General features: G+C 36.5%; 1 protein-coding gene across 1 annotated transcript in view; it reads left to right on the forward strand.

The window, feature by feature from the left end:
* The window catches only part of SLC41A2 (solute carrier family 41 member 2), a 60,245-nt gene that overhangs the window by 8,070 nt on the left and 27,471 nt on the right, over positions 1 to 24,704 (forward strand). The window contains exons 2-8 of the mRNA XM_035341443.1: positions 370 to 1,114; positions 4,226 to 4,333; positions 9,039 to 9,110; positions 10,021 to 10,165; positions 12,090 to 12,236; positions 20,071 to 20,218; positions 20,790 to 20,869. Coding sequence (XP_035197334.1) covers positions 560 to 1,114; positions 4,226 to 4,333; positions 9,039 to 9,110; positions 10,021 to 10,165; positions 12,090 to 12,236; positions 20,071 to 20,218; positions 20,790 to 20,869 — 1,255 coding nt within the window. The 5' untranslated portion in view covers positions 370 to 559. The remainder of the gene's footprint in view (positions 1 to 369; positions 1,115 to 4,225; positions 4,334 to 9,038; positions 9,111 to 10,020; positions 10,166 to 12,089; positions 12,237 to 20,070; positions 20,219 to 20,789; positions 20,870 to 24,704) is intronic.

Below are 24,704 nucleotides of genomic sequence, written 5' to 3' on the forward strand. Positions count from 1 at the left end.
TCTGGGGACTTACTGCTTTCAAGGCCACTGCAAGTCTACGACTAAACACAGTACTTGCCTAATGGCTTTGATTTCTGGACTTTAAGGCAAAAGCTGGGCCCTCACCAATTCACTTAGAGTCCTCATTGCTTTATCTTTCTCTCATTGGAAAGTACGCTGATTTGAGAAACTTCCTCACGCACCAATTTTCTCTTTTTCCCTTTTAATTTCTTTCAATTTAGGTAGTTGAAGGTTGGAGGAGAGTAGCATGTCTACAAACACTTGCTTTGAAAAGGTAGTGGGTGATCTAAACATTTAAATTATTATCTTGTGCTTTCTGTAGAGTTAAAATATTTTCAAGTTTTTTATGTATACTTTTTTTTTTTCCAGGTCCAGATTTGCTTATGGAATTGTTGAAGATTTGAGATCTCTGAAAAAAACTTTTTGCATGCAAAAAAGGAACATTTTGGTTTATCTGTTTTAAAATTATCAAGTGCGGCACTTGATGACTCATCTACAAGATTTCTTCACTGACGTCTGAAGAACAAAGTGCTTCTCCAACCTGCACTTCTGTAGCACTATGACTAACTGTAAAGGCAGATCTACCATTGCCAAAACAAACAGCAAAGTTCATGACAGAGAAGGTTTTGTAAACTGGACCATAAATTTTAGTACAATTCAGTCTGATAAATTCTTGAATTTGCTTTTGAGCATGGTTCCTGTTGTTTACCAAATAAACCAGGATGAAAGACACAAAAAAGTGAATGGTATCTGGCAAGATGGATTACAACCAGCAGGACACAATTATAATGTTAGATCTGACCAGCACACAGACTACCATCACTTTGCAGAACCAACTTTTCATGGAAGTAATGGACACAGCCCAACTAGCTGTAGCCCTAAATATGATGATTTTACCAGTTATAATTACTGCGATGGAATGGACACTTCAGAAACAGATGCCATGTTGCAGGAAGACAACCTGTCTAGTGACAGTAATGAAGATATTATTGTGGAAGGGAGTAGAAAACAACCCAAAGAATCTAGTAGTATTATGGCATTGCAGATACTTGTACCTTTTTTGCTAGCAGGATTTGGAACTGTTTCTGCCGGCATGGTTTTGGATATTGTGCAGGTTGGTATTTGCTTTGAAAGATATTTTTTTAACAGGTAATCTGTGGGTTTTATAGTTCTAAGGCATGATAATGTAAATGTTTGTGATATCTAGGGGTAATTAGGTTTGTGTAAGATTCTGTTCTTATGAACTCCTTTCCCCCAAAACTTGTCTTAAATAGTTCAAATATGTCATTTGAGGTCATTCAAGACTTGGTTAGTGTTGTCACTTAGCCACAGTAGTCTGGCAAAAAAAAAGTTACCTTCTGCTTTAACTGAAGATAGAAATATAACAATGAACATGCATTGGCTCAAAATTTGGTTGACAATAATAAATATATTCAGCTTTAAGTGGAAATTGTAATTAATTGTGATGCCACAACACATAGGCGTTTAGAAAGACAGGAGGATTTATTTTATTACCTCATTTCCATGTGTGCTTCAAGTCTATGTGATTTCTGACATAATGTGCAGATCTGGTCTATGATAATGCGCATGGTGTTTGAAAGTGTGCATTAAATTCATATAATAAATGAAATTCATGAACAGTGTATTAGAGCTTTTTTGAGTATTCAGGTGGAAGTGACTTTTTTACATAGTGTTAGGCATACAGAACACTTGAAGTTAAAAACATTATTGGTGTGAACAGGGCTGCAAAGTCTTTTCCACCTTGAAATATAGTTGTAGTAGATAGGTGCTAGCAGATTTAACTGGTGATAGTTATTCAGGATTAAAATAAGATACAACTTTCTCTGAATTTTAAGTGTTACATTAATAATATTTTTAAAACCTGTTTTGGAGTCTTATATCATTAAGGAGCATTTTTAAAGGAACATTATATCATAGAGAACATTTTTAAGAGTGCTTTCTAGCTTAACACAGTTGTAGGTGTTTGCAGCATTTCAGTAGAGTTAAAAATAAACGTTGCCTATGAAGTATTTTTTGTGCAGCGATACTTGAAGAAAATTCTGAAGAAAGTAATATTTAAGGAAGGCTTAATGGACTAAATTACTTTCTTGCCTTCTCTTTGCTTTTTGAAGGCTATATTTGCTTTTATTTCCTACCTATTTTTTATTTCAAAACCAGAAATTTGTTGTAAACACTAATCTAATAGATTCTCTCTTCCTGTATGAGTAGATGCACAAAAAATATTCAAACAGATGAAACAACCACACTATTCAAGCTGCAAAGACAGTAGAGAAATCAATCTGGTTTTGCTTTATTTCATTCTGTCTCTGCAGATTTCTTTAGCTATACTTAAAGTTCACTTGAAGGAAGAGTTGACCACTTTTTAACTTTTGGTTAGCCCATAATTAGTCAGGCAGTTGCACTAGATGATCTCTTAAGGTCCCTTCCATCTCCCCTTCCATTTTCCCTTCCCTTCCATTTTCCCTTCTCTTCCCTTCCCTTCCCTCCACTTTTTTTTCTCCTTTTGTCACTCAAAATCTTGAGAAAATAAAGAAAGCATGGTCTTAAAGCAATCACAATGAAAAGACACTTTATACATCACGAAAAAGGAAAATTAAAATAACAAGCAAAGTTTACTGCTTCCTTACACTGTTTTGCATCAGTCTTGTGCTTTGTTCATATACATACTGCCAATCTTAGTCTTTTACAGATGCTTTGTTCATCCACAGTCAGTATGTGCTTTATGTCTTGATACAACTTAATGATCAGCCAAAAGAGGCAGTTATGTCTACTGCCATTACTGGCTTCCCATCCAATGTTTTGCTATACCTTCCTTCTCTGAAAGGAGCAGAAGTGTTTGGGTAGCTGTTCTTTGATCTGGATTGAGATATTACCATGTTTTTTCCTTTTATCTTACTTTTAATCTTTCTTGGTTTCTCAGTTCTACAGCATGCATGAAAGAAATGTGACAAAAGGACAAAAAGAAATAACCAATGTTAGCTTTTTCCACCTTAAACTAAGCATAAAACTATGATGTCAGTAAAGTAGGATATTGAAATGTGATAGATAGTCTCCTGAAAATGAAAATGTAAGGAAGACAAAGCATTCTAAGCTTGTTTTTTTTTTTTTTTTACAAACCTTTTCATGACTATTCTTTCCCAGTTGTAATTACATATGTGAATTAATATACAGGGAATTCCGAGATCCTGTTTACATTTGAGAATTGATCCTATTTACTATCATATTTCAAATTGCTGCAAATTCCTGAATGCAAAGATGATTTACGTTGTGGTTTTGTTAGTTCGGTTTCAGTTGATACATGGTTACATATTAAATACAGAGATTGACAGACATAGGAAGCAGCAGAGCGTTTCTACACCAAGAACTCATCACACACAAAAAATATTGGAGTTTGTCTTCATTTGCTTTAAAAAATCAGGGCTTTGGCAATCTGTGTTCTTCTAAATTTAATACCTAAAAGTAAAAGGGTTAGGAGCCATTTTTTCACTTACAAGCTCTATCCATTTGACAGCTTATTCCTTGCAGTTTTTTACATGAGGTTTCTAAACAGCTGCAGTAGATAAGATGAAAATATTGTAAATTAAGAGCAGTTTTCAAAAGCAGTCATAGCACGTGGTATTATTTTAAAGTCATTCAAAAAAGCTTCAAATTAATTATCTCTCTTTAACTAGGTTTGTCATTTAGCTCTAGCTTCCTGCTATAAAATAAATGTTATTAAATTTCATATATTTTTTCTGATGATGGCTTTGAAGTGGTAGTGTAATTTAAGTGGCAGAAATTAACATGCACTATACAAACAGAAATTACATGCATCAAACAGATTAAGTACTTGAACTACTTTCAGAGAGAGTAAGAAATAAATACTTATACAACAGGAAGAGTAAAAAATTCCAATGACCTTTGCTTAGTCTTTATTTAAAAGATGCAAAGAAAGCACAGTAGTGGAGAGGCAATAATTTAGGAAGTTTTATATCTTTGCTTTTGGTGTTCTGGTCTTTGAAATAGTAGTATGCAGTCATAATTCTGTATTATCTGGGTAGATAACAGATCTTGCTTTAAAGACTTTTAGGTCTAGTATTAAAAGATCGATTTTTATAGACTTTAATTATGAGTTACAGAATTTTTGGCATTACATTAAAGAAGGCCTAAAGAGAATTAGAGAATTTTTCAATTGATTTTTTTTCCCGCTGTGTCCTTTAAATAGCACTGGGATGTGTTCAAGAATGTTACTGAAGTTTTTATCTTGGTTCCTGCACTTCTTGGTCTCAAAGGAAATTTGGAAATGACCTTGGCATCCCGGCTGTCGACTGCTGTAAGTAACTTTCTCTTCTCCTTCCCCCTTCAGATAGGTGTTGTAAATTTTTGAAAACAAATCTTTGGAACTCTAGTGTTTTATGTTTATGGTTTAATCCAGCTTTTACGGGAGCTCTTTAAATCTGTTATTAAATTGGCAAAATTAAAAAGACAACTGTCTTCCAATCTTCACATATCAAAATTTTACTTCTTTGGTCTCTTCTCAGTCATCATTCAAAAAGATAAAGTAGATTACTGAGACTTACATTTGTATTCTGTCGCGTTGGCAGATGTCTTTGGCCTTGATGGGGTGTGAATATGCTAATATGAATATTTTGAATATATTTTTCCAAAGACCTCTTGACATGAAAATAAAACATCTCTCACATTGCTACTCCAGACCTTTATAGATCAAACTGTAAGATTTTTTTTTACTTTCTTGCTAAAAAAATTTATTCCTTTTTTGTTTGATTTTTTTTTTCTGGGGGGGTGGTCAGCAGTGTAACATAGCATAACTGTTTTATTTTCAGTCTCCTTTTGTATGTATTTGTCATAGTTCTTTTCTACATCTCAAGAGATGTTATGTACCTTCAGTTTTCTAGCCCAAGCAATCCAGATTACTTTAGCATAAATATTTCTGTGTGTGTGAATAATTATCCTGAACTAATTAGGTGGCAAAGCTATTTGTAGTACCTGAACTGGGTATCTCTGTAAGACACTACCTTTCTAAGATAAGCATTCCATTTTCCAGCAACGTCTCTTTTCCTGTTGCTGCTTGGATGAATCTTACTATAAAATGTTCGGTCACAGGTGTATATAACTCCAAATGAGACCTTGCTATGGCATGGTAAAATAGCACTTCCCTATTTCCCTTGAAAATTGCTCTTGAAACTTTCTCATTTATATGGATTTATTTTCTGAGCAGTGTCGGGTTTAGACCTCACAGTTACTTTGTAATCAATTACTGTGTCCTAGTATTTCTCCTTTTGTGCTATTTCCAGTTGTTGCTCCCATCTTCTGGCATAAATACTGTTAGTCACTAAGTGCATAACCTTGCACTTCTACCGTTGAATTTCATTTGTTTCCATTGCTGTAATCCTCAAGGTCATGCAGTTTTTGTATATTTCAGTGCTTTGTGTTGACAATGCCTCCCAGGTTTCTGTCATTAATACATTTCATTATCACATTATATTGAGTTATTGTCCAAATGCACACTGTGATGGACATAACCTTAGCAGTCCTGTGAAGGTTTGTTTGTGTCATGCCTGTTACAGAAACTAGTGAGTTTTGCCCCATAGCCTTTCTTTCATGCATAAGAATTGACAGGTACTGCATCTTTGTCAGTAGTAGCCTTAGCTATTCAGTCTTGTTTTCTGTTTGATTTTAGTGCAGTTACTTTTCTGTGTATTCTGTCTGTTTCTTAAAAATATTTTTTTTTTTGTTTTAACCTTACTACCTTTACTGTCATGCATAAATTTATCTTCTACCTTACTTTCTTTTGGGTTGACACGTTGCTGAATTTGCTTCTTACTGTTACAGCTCGTGGTCTGAGCATTGAAAGTGATTGTATTGCACGGTGAAAAATACATTCAGGGAAGCCCAATATCTACTAGTGCCTAACTGAAACCTTAAAAAGAGGTTAAGAATCAACTCCACCTCTGCAGTTTCTGTTAACGTGCTCTTTAATTCTTTGTCCCAGTTAAGTCCTTGACCTTTGTCAGATCATGCCTCCAGCACCTATTCTCCAAGCCAGTCGGTGGGTGATTTCCCAATCATCACCAACGCCATGTCATTTGTGAAACTCACAGCTCTCAGGAACATTTGGAAAAGCGTCACATAGACCCTTTGTCTGCACTGGGAACCCTAGCCCCAGCTTGTGTCATCCATCAACTGTTACCAAAAGTGCAGGAGTTGATCCCCCTCACACACAGAAAGTTGATACTAGAGTTTCCACATCACAGGCTGCATGTTCAGTGGTTAAGTTGACATCATGAGTAACTAAAGTTGACACCATGAGGTTCAGGACACTTCTGCTCAGCCCAGAACGGGATTCTTAACGGCATCCCAGTAACTGCGATAACGTGATCTGCAGATGTCTTGAATGTGATTTTCCAGAGCCAATTTGGCCATTTGAAGCCCAACCCTCCTGACACCAGCCCAATAGGAAAAGGGTTAGTTTGAGGAGTATTGCCAGTGCCACTTACCACTGTCATTAAGTCTCATCAAGGCGTAAGTCAGCTAATGATTCAGTAGGTTTTATTCAAGCATTTTATTCAAGGCTTCCCCTCACCTCAATACAAGAAATTGCCATGTCTGCCTTGGTAAAAACAGGTTAGCCAGCTCTGTTTGCAGCCTGCCATCATGAAGGTAAATTAGCTGACTAAGAAGTGCACGTTTCTTCAGACAATGCTTTATGGCATGTGGGAGCTCTGGTTTCTTTGGCATTGCCTGGTGTCACGGTCACAGCACCACCAGCACCAAGCTGCTTCCCAGCTCTGTATGAACAGACTTGTGTTGGCTTCTTTTTCTTGTTTGCTTGTTTTCTGATGCCTGAATTTGCTGAAGCCAGCTCCCCACCAGGTATACGCTAAATACAAGTCTGTGCCTCTGTGAATAGCTTTACCTTTGAGGAAGACATTTCCAGCATGACTTCAGCATTGGAACTATTTTATACCCTTCTTGCTCAGCTAGCTTGTAATTGCATCTGAATTTGTATATGTGTCTATGCTCTTGGGGCTGTAAACTACTCAGCTTTGTGGTTTCAATCAACTTCAGGGCGTAGCTTGTACTTCTCTTTGGTGTTAGTATGGATGTGAAATCCTCCCTTATCCCACTGCTGTGCTGGCAGAAATGTATGAGGTGTGCTTAGGCCCACTGCCCATTCAAGCACAGCATTTATATGGTGTGTTTTGTATTCTTCAGCGGTGCTTTGTTTTTTGAGTCATTCTCATTGTCTCAGTTCACACTGCTGCCTGTTCTCCAAATATGGAGAACTTTTTCTTTTTTAAGAGGAAGTGAAAACAACAAGAGTAGCAATAGATAAGTAAATAAATTAAAAGGAAAAAGACAAGAACCACTCATCTGGACATCCCTGCAAACTTTATGCAGACTCTCTTGTTTTGACTATGTGTTATAGGGGTTAGGCATTAGCAATTTGACTTTATACACTTTATAAACCTTTTGTTTAGGTGTGTGTATTCCACAGTCCCACAATAAAGTTGGTCTCAGCTAAAAGGAGTGCTCCTGCTCTCCTTCTTCCTTCCAAACCCCATTTGTGCAATCATGGATGGATCAGATCATTTGGTAGAAAAAAATAAATAAATCTTTTTACTCCACAAGGAAGAGTGTTTTCCATCAAAGAAGCAAGCAAGTCTGCTTGACTTGTAAGTTACTGTGAACTCACTCATGAAATTGGTGGACCTGGTTCAAGAAAGACAAGGCGAATCATCCGATGATGGGGGAAAAGAACTATGCCCTCTGGTAGCAGCTCTCTTTAAGACTGGATTAAGTTCTTTGCAAGATTACTGGTTTGATAGGGTGTTTTTCTTCCAAAAACTTTTTCAAAGGACAAAAGAAGTGAAACTCTCTTAAGCTCTCATTTAATTCATTTAGTGTATATATTTATGAACGATGCAAGGGAGATTCTTATCCAAACTTAAATATTGATGTAATATTTGAAATTAATGCATGTATTTGTGGAGCTTTGACTGTACTTCAAACACAGTATTTTATAGTGTAGGTTGGGATAAAGAGTCTTACTACGTTTCCTTTTTTTAAGCTGGTATTTCTTTTAATACTTTGTTCCCCACAACTCATTAATATCAAAAAGTGGAACAAAGTGGAAAAGAAATAGAAATATAAAACTGATCATAAAGAAATGATAAAAAGAGAAAAAATATGCATTAAGACTTCCTACATTTTGAGAAATATTAAGTATCTTGTAGGTTAGGATTGTATGGGAAACACTGAAACTTATGCTAAAAATGTAAAAACTTAATAATTTTTTACAAGAAAGTGACTGCCTTCTTTTAAATATCATTGTACTGCAGTGGTACGTACTATCTTCAGATTTTGTCCTCTAACTCAAAAAATAGATACAGGTTTGAAATACATTATAAAAGACCATGTACGTACTTGTCCATTTGTTTGAATAATTAATTTGTTGTCTTCCAGCTACTGCTTTAAGACTGGACCTGTATCATTTAAAGCATCATAAGTCTGTAAGCACTTGCAGTTATTCTGTGCAAGTAGTTCCACTGCAGTCAATTAATACACTTGCATGAGAGTGTTTGTGTCCACACACTGTATAGTTGGGTCTTTTTTTAATTGGCTCATAGAATTAAAGGACCACAAAAACAAGCTTAGTTTAAAGTGACTGAACACTGAGCATTTTCCCTTCCAGCCACTGATCTTATCCCTGGTGTTGCCTGGCCCTTCCCGGAACACCAGGCAGCTAGTGTATCTTGCACAAGAAGCTAATGTTAAACAAGTTACTGTGTAAAACTGCATCAAGATTAGCTGCTCCTGGGTACCTAGCATAGATACAATTTTAAATCAACAGCAATGCTGAACTTGAAAAAGTACAGCACAGTTTTCGCTTGCTTTCAAAATGTCTATCTTTTGGTGAGAATTGAATTATTTGTGGCTTTCTGCCTTGTTAGTGCATTTTCAAAGAAATGTAAGTTTAAAACCAAACGTCTAAAATTCTCTTGTAATTTTGACAGGTAAATATTGGAAAAATGGATTCTCCCATTGAGAAATGGAACCTAATAATTGGCAATTTGGCCTTAAAACAGGTAAATAAATTGACTTGTTTGATTAACTTTTCTAAGTTATTTTAAAAGTCAATCAAGTATAGAGACAGACAATGCTAACAGAAAGCTAATTCTTTTACAGTGGTTCATACTTAAAATTACAGGGGTTTCCAATTTCTTTTCTTTTCTTTTTTTTTTTTTATTTTTCTTTTTCTTTTTGGTACAATGTAGTTCTTCTCTAAAATAATATGAGCTTATATTTATCACAAGAAGAGGTAAAATATTTTTTGTGACTGCACCAAGGGTACTTCCTTTTAATTTTTCTGAGAGAGCATTTCGAAGGAAGACTAGAGAAAAATTCCAGATTTGGCAAAACCTCTTGATCATAACCTCTCAAATATTTTCAACACTGTATTTTCACTGGACTCAATATTTAAAGGAAAAGTATGTGATAGAGCTTTTGGATAATAAACAATATTTTAAATAGCGGGGTCATTTGAACAAAGGAGTATTTGTTCTCCAGAGCAACTATTTCTTAATCTTTTGAACTATTTCATACTCATATGTTATAAAAAAACATACTCAAAAAATCAGTGAAATGTTTATGCTGTGACTTCAGTGTTTTAAGTGGCTTAGGAACCTATTTAGGCATTTCATCTTTGGCTTCTGGTAATTCCTCAGTTCTTTTCCCTAATTTGACTTTTGTTATTCCCGGGTCTCTGAATTATCAGTAAAGCCTTTTCTGCTAGCATATGATTTTTCTTCTTGATCATCTAGGGTTATCATTGTCTACGCAGAGTGGGTGAGCATGCTCCCTTTACAACTTGCAAATAAATGTAGATAGGAGGAAAGAATAACAGAAAACGATTCTGCAATCTTCCTAAGTCTCAATTATTTTTTAAGAAACACTGATCACTAAAAACCAAGTGTTTGCCTTCTTTTTCTTTCCCAGGTTCAGGCAACAGTAGTTGGTTTTCTGGCAGCCGTGGCAGCAGTTATATTGGGCTGGATTCCAGAGGGCAAATACCGTTTTGATCATTCAATCCTTCTGTGTTCTAGCAGTGTAGCAACTGCATTCATAGCTTCTCTTTTACAAGGTAAAAGAAGTATAGACGTTACTTTTTACAGTTATGTAGTTCTCTGTGGATGCTGAGTGTATACGATGTTTCTGTTCGTTAACAATTAAAGTCCAGCAGGGTGTAATACATATGAAACACAGCTGAGGGTAGAACAACCCTTCTGCAATTTCCATAGAGGCCTGAATATTACATTCATCTGTCATATTCTTTTGAAAAGGTTTGATTTGCTTGACCTCCTTAACATGTCTAAAAAAATAATTTTAAAAAAGTATGTTTTTAGATTTCACCTAATAGGATGGAGAACTTTTTCCACTACTTTCTATATTAATTGATGTACGAGGTATGTTCTTAACCCTTAATACATGGAACTTATTTGTAATTAAGCTCAAGTGAACTTTGGATCTTAAATTAGCTGAATCCAAACTCCCTAGTTATCTATCCATGCTGCATATATATAGTTTTGCGTTTTACTTTGTTTCTGAAATTAACAAATTGGCTTGTTATAAGAAAATTCTGGAGCGAGTTCAAGTCCCCTTCTACAAACAGTGCCAATGTATCTGTCTTGAGCCACATGTCGTGATGAAATTAAGCTTTTCTTGCCAATTGTCAGGACATATTTAACCATAAAATGTGGAATTTAATGGACATGAGGGGGAAAAAAGGTTCCTCTACTTTTGACATATTCTTAATTAAAATATGTGATCAGAAGTCTTAATAATATAAATCAGATAAAATGTTTAGCTTCCTTTTTGCTAATTTGATGTGCTTAATTAAGTGAAAAGTGCAAAATTGTAAATGTTTGGCGTGAAATTAAGAGCATACACGTTAGTGACCCCAAAGCCATTAAATTTGATCATGTAACAAAATTAAGAGCAGCAAGAGAATGGGGGAACATGAGCGTGTTTTTTCCACTTATGTATAAGCTGGACATGAAGAGAAACTTTTAATGTTATCTGGTGATAGACCAGCACAGGAAATTACTTTCTAAGTTTCTGCCTCCTATGCATGAGCCAGGTGCTTTTCAGATATTGTGATCAAACAGGATCATTTCAGTTCTTTCTTTTGCAAGTTTCTTGGAGTGTAACTCTTCAGGCAGTTTCTCTGAAAGTGAACTCATTTAGCCTACAATAAATATTCTTGCTTGCTGAAATACATGAAAAATATAATGACAATTATAATACCAAATCTTCAAAAATTATTTAAAATAACATGAAGAATCGTATACACAGTTGAAGTGCTTTTGTGTATTGTATGATGAGGGGTAATTTAACTCAAGCTATGCCAAAGAAGGATGTTAATAGCAGTGTGAGTTTTATTTTTAGTAGCCATTCTGTAGGGAGATGTCTCTTTAAAAGTTAGTGTTGGTGTATGTAGGAAAAAAATAGAAACAGTGTCAATTTGAAATGCTTTAAGTGGGTAGCAAGTTATATTTTCCAGTGTTGCCTAGTTTCAGTTAAATTATGATGTAGCTTCTTGACTTTTGGTGTTGACTACTTAGCTGGAAATCTTGCACAATATCTGACGTCCAAATATTTAATCTTATGTTGTTTTCATTGTAGAGCCATTTAAATTTAAGTCAGCTAAAGTTAATGGGGTGTAGAAATAACACACTGAATATTTTTTCTTCAGGAAATGGTTGATTTATTATTTCAGTTGTGCTAATTCTAATCAAAAGCAGAATAGTTGATTAAGCAAAATAGTTTATTGTACAGATGGTTTGATATTTTTGTGTACTTACTAGATTTTTTAAATATCTAACTGTGTTTTTAAGAATGGCTAAAATTTAAAAATGCAGAAATCAGCTAGGTGAGAGGAATGATCATCCTGGGACAAAAGCACAGACTTCTTATTTATTAAGTTTGAAATTGCCATTATCTTAAAATTTCCTATGGGGTTACAACAGAAGATATGATTACTGTACTTTCTTCTTCATTGACTCTAGGAATAATAATGGTTGGAGTTATTGTTGGATCAAAGAAAACTGGTATTAATCCTGACAATGTTGCCACTCCTATAGCAGCAAGTTTTGGAGATCTTATCACTCTTGCTATTCTAGCATGGATAAGTCAGGGTCTTTACACTTGCCTTGGTAAGTATGTTTCTAAGTATATGTCTCTCTAGGAGCCTTTTTTGGGGCAAAGGTGGTGGGGAAAAGGCTGGGAAGGAGATGCTTAGAAAATGTGTTAAATTGACTTTTTTTTGTCAACATTTATACTATTGAATGATTTTTGTTTGCAACATTATGTCATGCTCTTTCTTTTTATCTAATCACTATCTTACTATCTAATCACTAACCACAGTCTTGGCACAATCTCCTAATAGGCAAAAGACTCTCTTAGTATCACAGCCAATCTACACGTGAATTCAAAACTGTAGTTGCAGAATTTATTCCTCTTTCTTTTGGGGTGGGAGGAGATGTAAATATTACAACATCAAGCAGAAGAGGTATGTAAATAAGTTTCAGGCTACCTTGGAGTGACTTACCATTTTGTTTCTTCACTTTCAACTTACAGTTCTGTATTTTTGGTATTTGATTTACCGTATTTTAAACATGTTGACATGTCATCTTAAATGCATCAGTGTGCAATACATCCATTTTTAACATTTTCTATATTTTTGTTAGAACTTAAATTGTACTGTGTATTTAATAACTATATTTTAATGTATTTTAATCTATAATCTAATAAAATAACTTATTTCTCAAATACTTCCTTTAAATACTGCTTTTAGAGAAGTTTATAGACTTATAGTGAAAAGCAAAAGACTTTTATTTCCTTTTTTACTTTTCTCTGGTGAGGAAAACAGCAGAGAAACACCTATTTGCATTAAATGTTGTGTCTGTTGCTAATGCTAGCAGTGGGATAATAATTAATTTAGCTCATTAAAGTTTGTTTTTCTAGATTTATTGCTATGCCCCAAACTTCTACTAGACTATAGCATGGGGTTATTCCACATAAAAGAGATTTCAGGTCCCTGCAGTTGACATGGTTGATTTGACTTCAGTTCAAAATTGGAACCTGCTGGTTAAGTGAAGTGCCAGGGAAGATGGTATAGCGGCTGGATGGAAGGCTGCAGAGAGCTGGCCAGGATTACTGGAAGTCTTGTACTACCCATCTGGGTAGCTGTGGAGTTGGCAGAAGATGCCAAACTTGGGTTAACGCTGAGATTAGAATGGGGCTAGGGCTATGGTTAAATTTCTTCTTGCCGGGGCTGTGCCTCATTTAGAGTCATTAATGTTGGACTTAGGCTTTACATTTCAGCTAGTAAGTATGCCAAATGAAGTTTCTTAGACATTTGTGCTACATAGGTCAAACTTCATTTTGTCTTTTAAAATTTTACTCTGCAAGCTACTTTATAATGAATATACCAGTGATGTTTAATTTGTTTCCTAGAGCTTTTCCTTCCAAATATTAGTTTTGGAGCATTGTAATGTTCTCTATAAAATTGCTTAAGTTGAATCCACAGAGACTCAAATACAGTAAATGTGTAATAGTGATTCTGTTTTTAAACACCTTCTTCTATTCTTTTATTATTTTTTTTTCAGTTCTGGTTACAGGAAAAACCTAGTTAGGTGCACTGGTATGGCACACAATTGGATTTTAATAATAGATACATGTGTCATTTGCATGTAAACAATGTATGTCATTTTGTGAATATATCTAGTATTGCTTCCTGTGCTTTACATAAATTTTGCACAGTATGTTTCTTATTTTTAAAAATTAAATTACTACTACTAATATTTCAGTTTCTCCTAAAACATTATTTCTTCTTAAAAACCACCATCACCACCACCACCAACAAAAACCAACAACAAAAACTCAAACTCAAAAAGAAGATAGGGAAAGACACTTGGACTTTCTTCTTTCTTCTTTTCATATCTATTCAGAAATTTACAGTTCTAGTTACAGGTGACCTAATGTCTCTCAGAGGAATAACGTAAGAAGTGTGGCCAGCTTGAACTGGTCCTTTGCTATTTTTACAGCTGGACATTCACATTGTTGCAAGCCACTCTGGCTGAAAAGCAGATCACACATACACACAGGAGGAAGGAGTAGTACTCTCAAGTATGCTTCTAAGAGTTTCTCCCATTTTTCTTTCTTTATGGTCTTCTGGAAATGCTTCTCTTTTGGTGATATAGGTAATTACACACTGAAAGAAGGATCACTGTGAATGTGCCATTTTCTTACCATTTTCCCACAAGACTTAACTGTTGGCCATGGTCAGAGACAGGATGCTGGACTAGATGAGACTCGGCTTCACTCAGCACAGATGTCCTTATGTTCTTGCTGCCATTTCCCTGCTTTCTCAGAACTAGAGCAACAAGCATAGTGGGAATGTTATAAGGAAGTACACAGTTTATGAGCTAGTAGTGACGCGGGTTGAGTCCACCTCTGAACTCTCTTCTGAATGAAATATTTTCCCCTAATTACTAGCCTAATCACTCAAATATTACGACAAAGAGTGAAGGTTCTGGCTCTATGCATGGGAAAAGTTTTCAAATAATAGGCCAGAAAGGGTGAAATTATTTATTTGAAAGTTCTCTGCTCGTTCGTAACAGAGCTGTACAGCAGATGTTCCATGGCGTGCCCAGAAGAGGCAAGGTAAAAGGACAGTAGCATATTTACCCAGGTTAGGGACATATCAAACATCTTGTTTGGCCACCATCATATACAACATCTTAAAAAAATCATTTGACTGTTTCAAAAATAATGGCAAACCCTTGAAAGCCAGGGATTTGAATAGCACCAGGTTAACAGCTCTGGAAAGGACTGTATCTGCACTTCTAAATTACTCCATGAATCGCATCCTCAGAGATAATCTGAGGAAAATCTAATCATTTTCCTTCCTGAGACAATTATGGTAAACTAACTTGTCCGTTAAATGCTGAAACCAAGTGGATCCTTTAGCTAATTCGTGGTGAGTTTTCGATAGCCAGACCTTCAGCGTGCATTAAAAAAAAAATGAAGAAAAACTTCCACATTTTTGCGCGTTGCACTTGGAGATATTTAAACAACCCCACGACATTAGGACGCCTTCCAGCGCTCTGTTAAACCTCTCGTTGACCAGTGATGGGGAACGAGGCGTTTCTCTGAGAGGAAAACCCTTTTCCCCCGGCTCCGTCTGAGTGCGGCGGCCCGCCGGGCGCTAGGGGGCTCCCCAGGCCCGCCGACGGCAGCGGGGCGCCCGCCCGGGCTCTGTCAGAACAACCGCTCTGCTCGCCCCCTGTAACGCTGCGAGGGCTCGGCTTCAAGCCGTCCTCTTCTCCTCACGGAGCGGGGATTAAATACATGCCTTAAAATCACTGAAGATCAGCAAGGACTTGGTTGGGAGCCTTGTCTCTTCCCTCCTTCCTCCTTCCTTTTTGATGTAAGGTCACGATCAGAAGTTCATTGAAGAGCTATTGAGTGTTTTTTGGAGCTGTGTTGCAGTGTTGGGTGTTACAAACTCTGTAGCAGAGCCACCAGAACAGGCCAAGCAAGATTCCTCCTGCTATGTAAGCTAAACGGCACAAAGCTGTCAAAAGTGGCGTGAAATGAGTCCCAAAAGGGGAGTCATTTATTCCCTTTTCCCCTTCTCCAGCTATTGTAGAATACATTTACTTTTTTCTATGGATTAAATATGAATAGGATGATGGCCCAACCTTCCTCAAAAGATGCATCTTGAGGTTGTAGTCTTTTAGGATTCAAGTAAGTTGTTCTGCCAGCAGAGTCTCCCCTAGCTAAAGGAAAGCCCTTTCCGAGAGCCAGACTGGAGCTGAGCCGTTTCATTGGGTCTGCAGGGAACTGGAATCTATCACAGCTCACTTGTGACAGTTTCTGTGATATCTTTCAAAACTATTAATGGCTTCTACAGTTCTGGTTTTAATTAAACTTAATAGATGGGAAGTAGAATTTAAGGTTCTATTAGGGAACAGCTGCCTTAAGCTTCAATTTTACATCATCTTTGCTTTAAAACCTGGGTAGGGTGAATTTCACTTGTGTAGGCTAAAACTTGTAAATTGATTAATAAGCATACCTGATTTCCTCCTTGTTTAGCAGCATGGGGATGACAGATGCCCTATTTGTTTGTCATTTCCTCTAGCACTTAAAAAAAAAAAAAAAAAAAAAAAAAAGGGAATCCCGATAAAGTACTAGTATATTATCATAGCAAACTTTTTTAATAATCTAAGCTCTGGCCTCATCTTGCCCTTAATGATTCCCCACTCCTGAAAATCACTCATGACTTTTGTTCTTTTCAGAAAAACTTGTGACACAGCCTTGTAACAATGGGTAGCTTTTATAATCTGTTTTTTTGTTTGTTTGTTTGTCCAACTCCATTTAAAAGCCTCAGGTATAAAACCTATTTTGTAAGTTGACTCTGATTTTTCTGCATGGTAAAGTTAAGGCATTTGTACATATTAAAATATTGAAAAATAAGGCCAAAAAAAAATAACTCTTCTCACTTCTTGTTGACTTAGAGGAACAAACTTAAGCCACTGCTGAGTATTGTTGAAAGTCATGCCAAAGTATGTAACAAAACCACCAGTTGTTTTTCTTTCATGTTGTCTTTTATATCACTACACACTTTTTTTTTTACTGCTATAAAATATCTATTCACTCTCTTGAAAGTTCATCTAACTTTTGCTTTGTGTGCTGTAAAAATGACAGCTTGCGTTATAGTGTATAGATACACTTCTTTTTTTTCCAGTAGCTGCTGTTCACTAACTTAAAATATGTTGACTTCGACTACTGAAAGGACTGAAAATCATCCATGGGTTAATTGTGTTTTCTAAGACTTGTAAAACTGCCCTTGATTCTGGCCGCTTGCTGAGTTCTGAAATAGTACAGTCCTGTTGCACTGCACATATAAATTGTATTTATTTTGGTTATAGTTCATGAATCATTATACACTAGCAAGACTGTCTTCTCATTTTTTTTCTTTTTTCATTTTTTAAAACATCTTCAAAAACATTTATGTGGCAGGATGATATATGCATACATGTATTTTATATTTCACATATTTATTTATAAGCTGCTTATTAAATATCTCTTGGTTAGTATTTATTGCTCATTTGCTGGACTGGTTTCTTTTTTATCTTTGTGCTTGCATTTTTTTTTCCTAGAAGAAAGGAATTATACAATGTATTTTATTTTGAGTAGAAGAATGCTTATTTTTAGTGTTCTTTGTAATTCCTGGACTATATTTTTGGACTAGTTCTCCATGCTTGGAGACTGCTGCTGATAGTTAAATACTCTCTTTTCTCATGAACATGTTCTAACAAGTTATTTAAGTTGATATTGGGATTAAAAAAGAAATCATAGTAAAATGCTGTACCTTTTTGAACTTTAATTTCCTTTCTTGTGTTGGTAAAAATCTCATAATCACAGAATCACAGAATGGTTGAGGTTGGAAGGGACCCCTGGAGATTATCTAGTCTGACTTCCCTGCTCAACAGGGTCCCTAGAACACATTACCCAACCTTGTGTCTAGATAGCTTTTGAATATCTCCGGGGAAGGAGACTCTACAACTTCTCTGGGCAATCTGTTCCACATACACATTGATCAGATCCCCCGAGCCCTTTCTTCTGCAGGCTGAACAGTCCCAGCCTTTCCTCAGATGACAGATGCTCCAGTCCCTTCATCATTTTAGTAGCCCTTTGCTGGACTCACTCCAGAACTTCATGTCTCTTTTGTACTGGGGAGCCCAGAACTGGACACAGCACTCCAGGTAAAGCCTCACCAGGGCTGAGCAGAGGGCGAGGATCACCTCCCTTGACCTGCTGGCAATGCTCTTCCTGATGCAGCCCAGGATTCCACTGACCACAAGGGAACGTTGTTGGCGCATGGTCAAGTTGTTGTCCACCGGGACCCCCCCAGCCCCTTCTCCTCAGAGCTCCTTTCCAGCAGATCAGCTCCCAGCCAGTACTGGTACATGGGGTTATTCGTCCCCAGGTGCAGGACCCTGCACTTGCCTTCGTAGAATTCCAGGAGTTTCCTCTCTGCCCATCTCTCCAGCCTGCTGAGATCCTTCTGAGTGGCACCACAGCACTCTGCTGTATCAGCCACTCTTCCCAGTTTAGTATCATCAGCACGCTTGCTGAGGAGGCACTCTATCCCTTCATCCAAGTCCCTGATGAGTAAGTTAAACAATACTGCACCCGGTATTGACCCCGGGGGACACTGCTAGCTACTGCCCCTGCCACTGATCTCACTGATCTCTGAGACCTGCCATTCAGCCAGTTCTCAGGCAGAACAGACATAGAGGCAGTGAGTTTAAGTAGCAGGAACATAGTGCGATTAACATCTTAAAAAGAAAAAAAAAAGAGAAAAAGAAGGAAGTCTCAAAGTTTTACGTAAATAGATACAGAATAAATGATGCCTTTCCATAGGACCCACTGCAGTACACACAGGGATCTTTCTTCATTGCAAGTGGAGGGAAGAATGCATTTACTTGGGCAGCAAGCAGTGTTCCACATGACAGAAAGTTCAAAAACTTTCCATCAATACATTTTTCTCTTATAAGCTTGATTAAAATAAACTGTAATTATCAAATAAAGGAGTCATGTATTATGTGTACCCTTTTGAGTCAGACCTTTTCACATTAAACACATCTCTTAGTTCATAGAAGGAAGAAAAAAGACCAAAAAAAAGGCACCACAAAGGAAGGAGATAATTTACTATAGAGTAGTTAGAAAAGGAAAGGAAAAATTACTTCTCTTTTGGGTTTTATCTCATTCTCATTCTGATAGCTTTCTACTTTTAGCTTACAGAGTGATAGGAATCTTAGTCTCTTTTCTGCTGGCTCTGCTGCAGAGGTTGTTACCAGTCAATGCAGAAGGATAGTAACTTCTAAGAACACTACAGCAATTCTTTCAGGAGTAATTTTAGCTGTTCTCCATCCCTCCACCAAGATAACATCAAAGTAGTAATTGCTTGAACTTGCAGACTTTGTAATAAGCCGTAATGCTTGGGTAGGATATTTTTATATATACTGGATATTCTTCTTTGTTCAAGTGTTTATGCGTTCTACATGAACTACTTCAACCTGTTTATTTAAAATATATTTTGCATTGAGTTGTCCAAATGCTGAAAGTTTAAACAAAATGTGTTTAATATGAAATAGACTGCCACATTTCTCATAAAATTAATCGTATGTAAATGCAAGGTGTTTGTGTAAGTTATACGTACATTTGCCACAGCTGAATTGGATCACTGTGATAGCTCCTGAGTGGCTGGGACTGTATGACTGAACTAATCTGAAAAATATTTTTCTTTCTGGAGGCAGCCCTTTGCATTATTAGTTTTGTTTTATGATGGTGCTCCCTTACTGATATTTGCGATTGTGTTCCTGTGAAATATGATGCCATTCTGATGGATAGGTGCAGGCAGCAGAATTGTGGCTGTGAATTTCCAGACTTTCAGACAGGTTATAAAGCAACTGAACTACTGGCATAAATGTTTCAATATTACATATTGTGCCTGCATCATTTTAGATATGCTGTTTCTGGGGAGATTAGCATATTATCTGTGCTTTGGAAAGAGGGAGGTTTGCATATGCTACAAATTTATACATAAACAAAATGCATTTTCAATATGTTCAGTTTCTTTTTTTTTCTTAGCAGACATGTAACAATGTTTTATATTCCACATCTCCATTGCATTTTTATCATCAAGCATCATCTAAAAATGTTTTTAAAAACTTTCTACTTTACACAGATAGTTCTGTCCTTGGTGGGATGGGAGAAAGTGATAACAGGTGGCAGATGTTACACCATATTGTTTGATGCAGCAGTTGAAAGGTTAGGTGCAGTAGTGCTAAAGACTATTAAAATTCCTCAATTGAATGAGGTAGAATATAATTTATTTTAGACTTGTACATTAGGAATAACTTTTATGAATGTCTGGAAAGCAAAACAGTTATTTTTTTTTTATTTTTTTTTTAGAGACATATTACTATGTATCTCCTCTAGTTGGTGCCTTTTTTTTGGCTCTGACTCCTATGGGGATTGTCATAGCTGCCAAACACCCAGCTACCAGAACTGTTCTCCATTCAGGATGGGAGCCTGTTATAACTGCCATGGTTATAAGCAGGTAAGTCTATTTGTCTTTGTTTTGATGTCTCTACTCTGTGGCTCTGTATATCTTATGTAACACCTGACTGTGCTTGAAAGAAACTTTCAAGGAGCCTCTAGAATGTGGAGTGGGAATAAACTTTAACCTTCCAAAAATTATGAAGTTATGTAGTTGAATCGTAGATGGGAATGAGTGGGGAAGCTAGCAGTAGCCTGTGGAAATGACTGAACAGAGATGTACTGTATCAAATAAAGGAAACAGTGAAGTATTCATCTCCTGCAGCTTCCTATCAAAACTGCACAATGATCTAAGAGGTGATTTAATCAAATGAAGGCTATGAATCTTAAAAGTCAAGTGATTGTCTGAAATTCTATGGTCTTTGTTATACAAGAAGTCAATTTTAATATCTGAATCTGCAACTGTAGCAATGTTAGTCTGTAGCAGAGGACAAACTAATAGGGGAAAAAAGATGAATTAAGAAGAAAATCATGGCTTGAAGATATTACAAGACTGAAATTACTGAAAAAGTTTGAAATACTAATTAGTGTAGCTGTTTGCCTTATTCTTAATCTTGTCCTTTGTTTTTCAGTATTGGTGGCCTTATTCTGGACACTACTGTATCTGATCCGAACTTGGTTGGAATTGTTGTTTATACCCCGGTAATTAATGGTAAGACTAAGACAGGATTATATGCTGCTACGTATTGATTGATACACTTTGGTTTGATAAAAGCCTATTAACACCTAAGGAGTGTTTCTTGGTCCTATTTACTGCAATCATTAAAGCAAGTTGGAGAAAGTGAGAAGTACGAGCCTGAAAGAAACTGTGAAAATGAAGAGGTATATTCAAATATTATGTGATCAAATATTATATTGAAATTGTTATGGCTGAGGAAAATGTAGATGATAATTTATTTCAAATGATTTTCTTCCGAATGTCCAAGGGCAAATTTTCAAAATAGCAATTCAATATTTACTTGCGTGTAGGTTTAAGAGCCAACAGGGGTGCTACAGGCAAATTGATTTCTTAAGAAAGATGTATATTGGTTCCCATGTTTGTTATGCACTTTCCAGATGCACAAGAACATATTCATGACAATTTCATCCATAAATAGTTTTGTCATCTAAGAAAAATAACAAGGCAAATTTTACACGAACAGATAATATCTTATTAGACTGATGTAGTCATTTGCAAAATGCAGATTTTTAGCTTCTTTTTTGCTACAGTATCATGTGACTGATATGTGTTTAGCTTGCAATAATTATAATCACTGGATCTGTTCCCACAATAATGCTCACTAGCTGCTCTTCTCCCCTTTTGTATTTCTACATTTGATTCTGTACATTATTTTGCACTTTTATGCATTGATTTTTAATCAATTTCTCTAACTATCAAGATGATTCTGACTTCTGATTTTTGCTTATCAAGTGCTTTGGCTTATCTTAACTTGGCCTTTGCAAATGCCATTGGGGTATATTCTATTCTGTTTTCTAAGCTATCAATTAAGTATGTTAAAACCACTTTGTTTGCTCATCTGCTTTGATAACAAAAATGGTAACATTGATGCTGGGTTTTGAAACACTTTGCCTCTGATATAATTAACTTCCAAAGGTTGCTTGTGGAAATGTGGCATGGGATAGCATCAAAACAATTTGCAACAGTTAGAAGTTGGTATATCTATGGCTGTGCCCATTAGGCAAGCTGTTCTGCTAGAGGAGATAATTGTGTGACTTTGACAGAAGGATGTTCTTGGTATATTCATGTTAGCTTTTGCTTTACTGCTCTCATATCTTCTAGGTGCTTACAAAATGTCTATTTAATAATTTGTTCTAGTCCTTGTCAGGAGTATAAATTTTACAAACATACAGATTCCCCAAATCATTCTTTTTGGTCCTTTTTAAAGATACATTTCCCTATTACAGCCCTCTGGTATTCACTAACCTCCAAGATAATCGGTTTGCAAAAATGATCACTGATAACTCATGGACTGTTCATCTAGCTCTCTAAGGATGTTCTACATTTAATTTATCCTCAGGCCGTACAGACTTAAACGTACAAGTTTATCATCAGGCATCACCATTTTTTTTCAAAGTCAGGATACGAAAGGAACTGAGTATTTCAGTCTTCCACACCACATGCTGCTTATTCTTCTTTTCCATTAAGCTCCTGTATTTCTTTATTATTTCCTTTAAATATAAGTCATTTCATTGTTGCTGCTTATGTTCCTTGCTGACTATAAATTCATTTTTACTTTTCAGCCTTTATGCTTCCTTGCCTGAGCCCTTCCTTTATATTCATTCAAAATTGCAAGTACTTGCATCTACTTCTTGTGCGTTTCCATTTTGATTTCCAGATACCTAAAGAGCAGGGCAACCACGTTGATCTTTGACCTTTACTGCCTTACATCTGAAAGCTTTCTTGTAATAGTCCTCTTTGGTAACTTGCTTCCTAAGAGAAGAGGATCCTGTTTGCTTTTGAGGCAGGTGCACACAAAGCTCTTACCAGTGGTACTGCTTTCCTAGATGACATCTCTTAATTACAAAAGCAAACAACTGTCTGATGATTGCTTTATACTCTTTTCCAGTAGGCTTCTCTCTCTGCTCCAGTACAGTAGTAGAATAGGTCTGGATTTCCTCTGTAGATTCACGTGTTCTAGTCTTGCCGCCTACACTGGATACAGGCCTGACGGATACAGGCCTTTCTCAAGACCCCACGCTCTTACCAGATGTTGCAGTGCTGATGGTCTTTTACCCTGTAGTAGTTATGAACTGCCCTTGTAAGTGGAACTATGCATCCTGTTCAAGGTTGGTTTCTTTCACAGAAATTGGCTGTAAAAGCTGAATTGCGTGCATGTTTACATTTTACCTTTTTTAAAAATTTGTAGTTAATGATTGGACTTCAGTAAATCATTTTAATTGCTAGGAATGACAGCTTACTATAAACATGCCTCTAGAGAAAAAGTTAAATGTACCACTTTGTTTCTAATTTTCTTTCATAAGTTTATGAACAGAATTAAGGCAATGTGCATACATTCTTTTGATCTATCTTTAGAGAAAGAGAACTAGCCAAATGCTATACATAGCCGTGGATGATTAGCTGGCGGGTCAAAAGATCCCTGAAGAATTAGGTAGGCTGAAGGAGGAAAAGCTGGGGCTAAAAGTGGGCTTGTAGCTGTGACAGTCCCACTGTGATTCTCTGATGATGATTACTGTGATAATTGCACCACCTCAGTTATAAAAGCCGCCTTCTTTTTGAGAAGTTTTATATTTCTAGGCTGTTCTCAGCCTTTGGCATCTGTCCCCCCAAACTACTGTGCAATGCCTGAGAATGTTTTTTCCAAGCTACACCAGGTACATTACCCCGTTGCTTGTTTGGATTTTTCATGCTTAGCTGCTGCTTTTCTTGTTACGCAGAAAGCAATCTTTTCCCAGCTCACAAGGTTTAAATTTTTCAGTGACTAGTAATGGACCATCATCGAGTTGTTTATAGTCTCCTGTCCATATATTTCAGCTGCTATCCCAGTCTTAAACTCCATGTTGTAACGAGAGTAACTTCACACCATGCTCCATTTTGGAACTCTTAACAAGCTGACAACAAGCTAGTGCAAGGCTGTAACCAGTGATCGGCAATAGCAATGCTGCTTTTGCAGTGCCACTGGACAGCAACGTAAGCACTAATGAATGCTGGTTTTCCCTCATTCACAAATGAGCATGGGGAAGAAAGCGTAAGTGTTGTATGTGTGTGCTAAACTCCTCAGTCCTCAGAATTGGCAACATAGAGGCATTTCTATTGGAAAATAGAGAAGAAAATATGTTCTGTGTAGAGGCTGCAATGTGCCTGTTTCATGGTACACCTCCTGAAAATGGAAACTGTGGCTAAGTGATTTTTTCGGTTGCTGTTAGGTTAGGTTTTCGTAATTCTACTGGCGTGAATATCCTTTTGATATTGCTGGTCAGTATAGTGTGGAAAACTGGGGTTCAGGAAATCTTTTAGTTAAAAAACCACATCTGTTGACATTCTTTCACTAACAAAAGGTGTGCTAGACCACCTAACAGATGGCTTTTTAAATATTACTGTTGCAGAAAGCTTTCTCTACCGTTGCTTTCCTGTAAAGCAGTAAAGGTCAAAGATCAACGTGGTTGCCCTGCTCTTTAGGTATCTGGAAATCAAAATGGAAACGCACAAGAAGTAGATGCAAGTACTTGCAATTTTGAATGAATATAAAGGAAAGGCTCAGGCAAGGAAGCATAAAGGCTGAAAAGTAAAAATGAATTTATAGTCAGCAAAGAACATAAGCGGCAACACTGAAATGCCTTATAGTTAAAGGAAATAAAAAAGAATGATCATTGTAAGCATAAGCAGTGGAAGTAGCTGAAGGTTTTCCCCCTCAAAATGGTTTTCAGATGCCTTTTCCTGTCTCCTACTTTGAAGTTTGTTGCTCTTATGACACAAGGAACCCTGAAATAAAGATTGTACCCTATTGGGATTTTGTGCAGCCAAAATC

This window comes from Oxyura jamaicensis, chromosome 1 (genome assembly GCF_011077185.1).
Source record: "Oxyura jamaicensis isolate SHBP4307 breed ruddy duck chromosome 1, BPBGC_Ojam_1.0, whole genome shotgun sequence".
Taxonomy (NCBI): Eukaryota; Metazoa; Chordata; class Aves; order Anseriformes; family Anatidae; genus Oxyura; species Oxyura jamaicensis.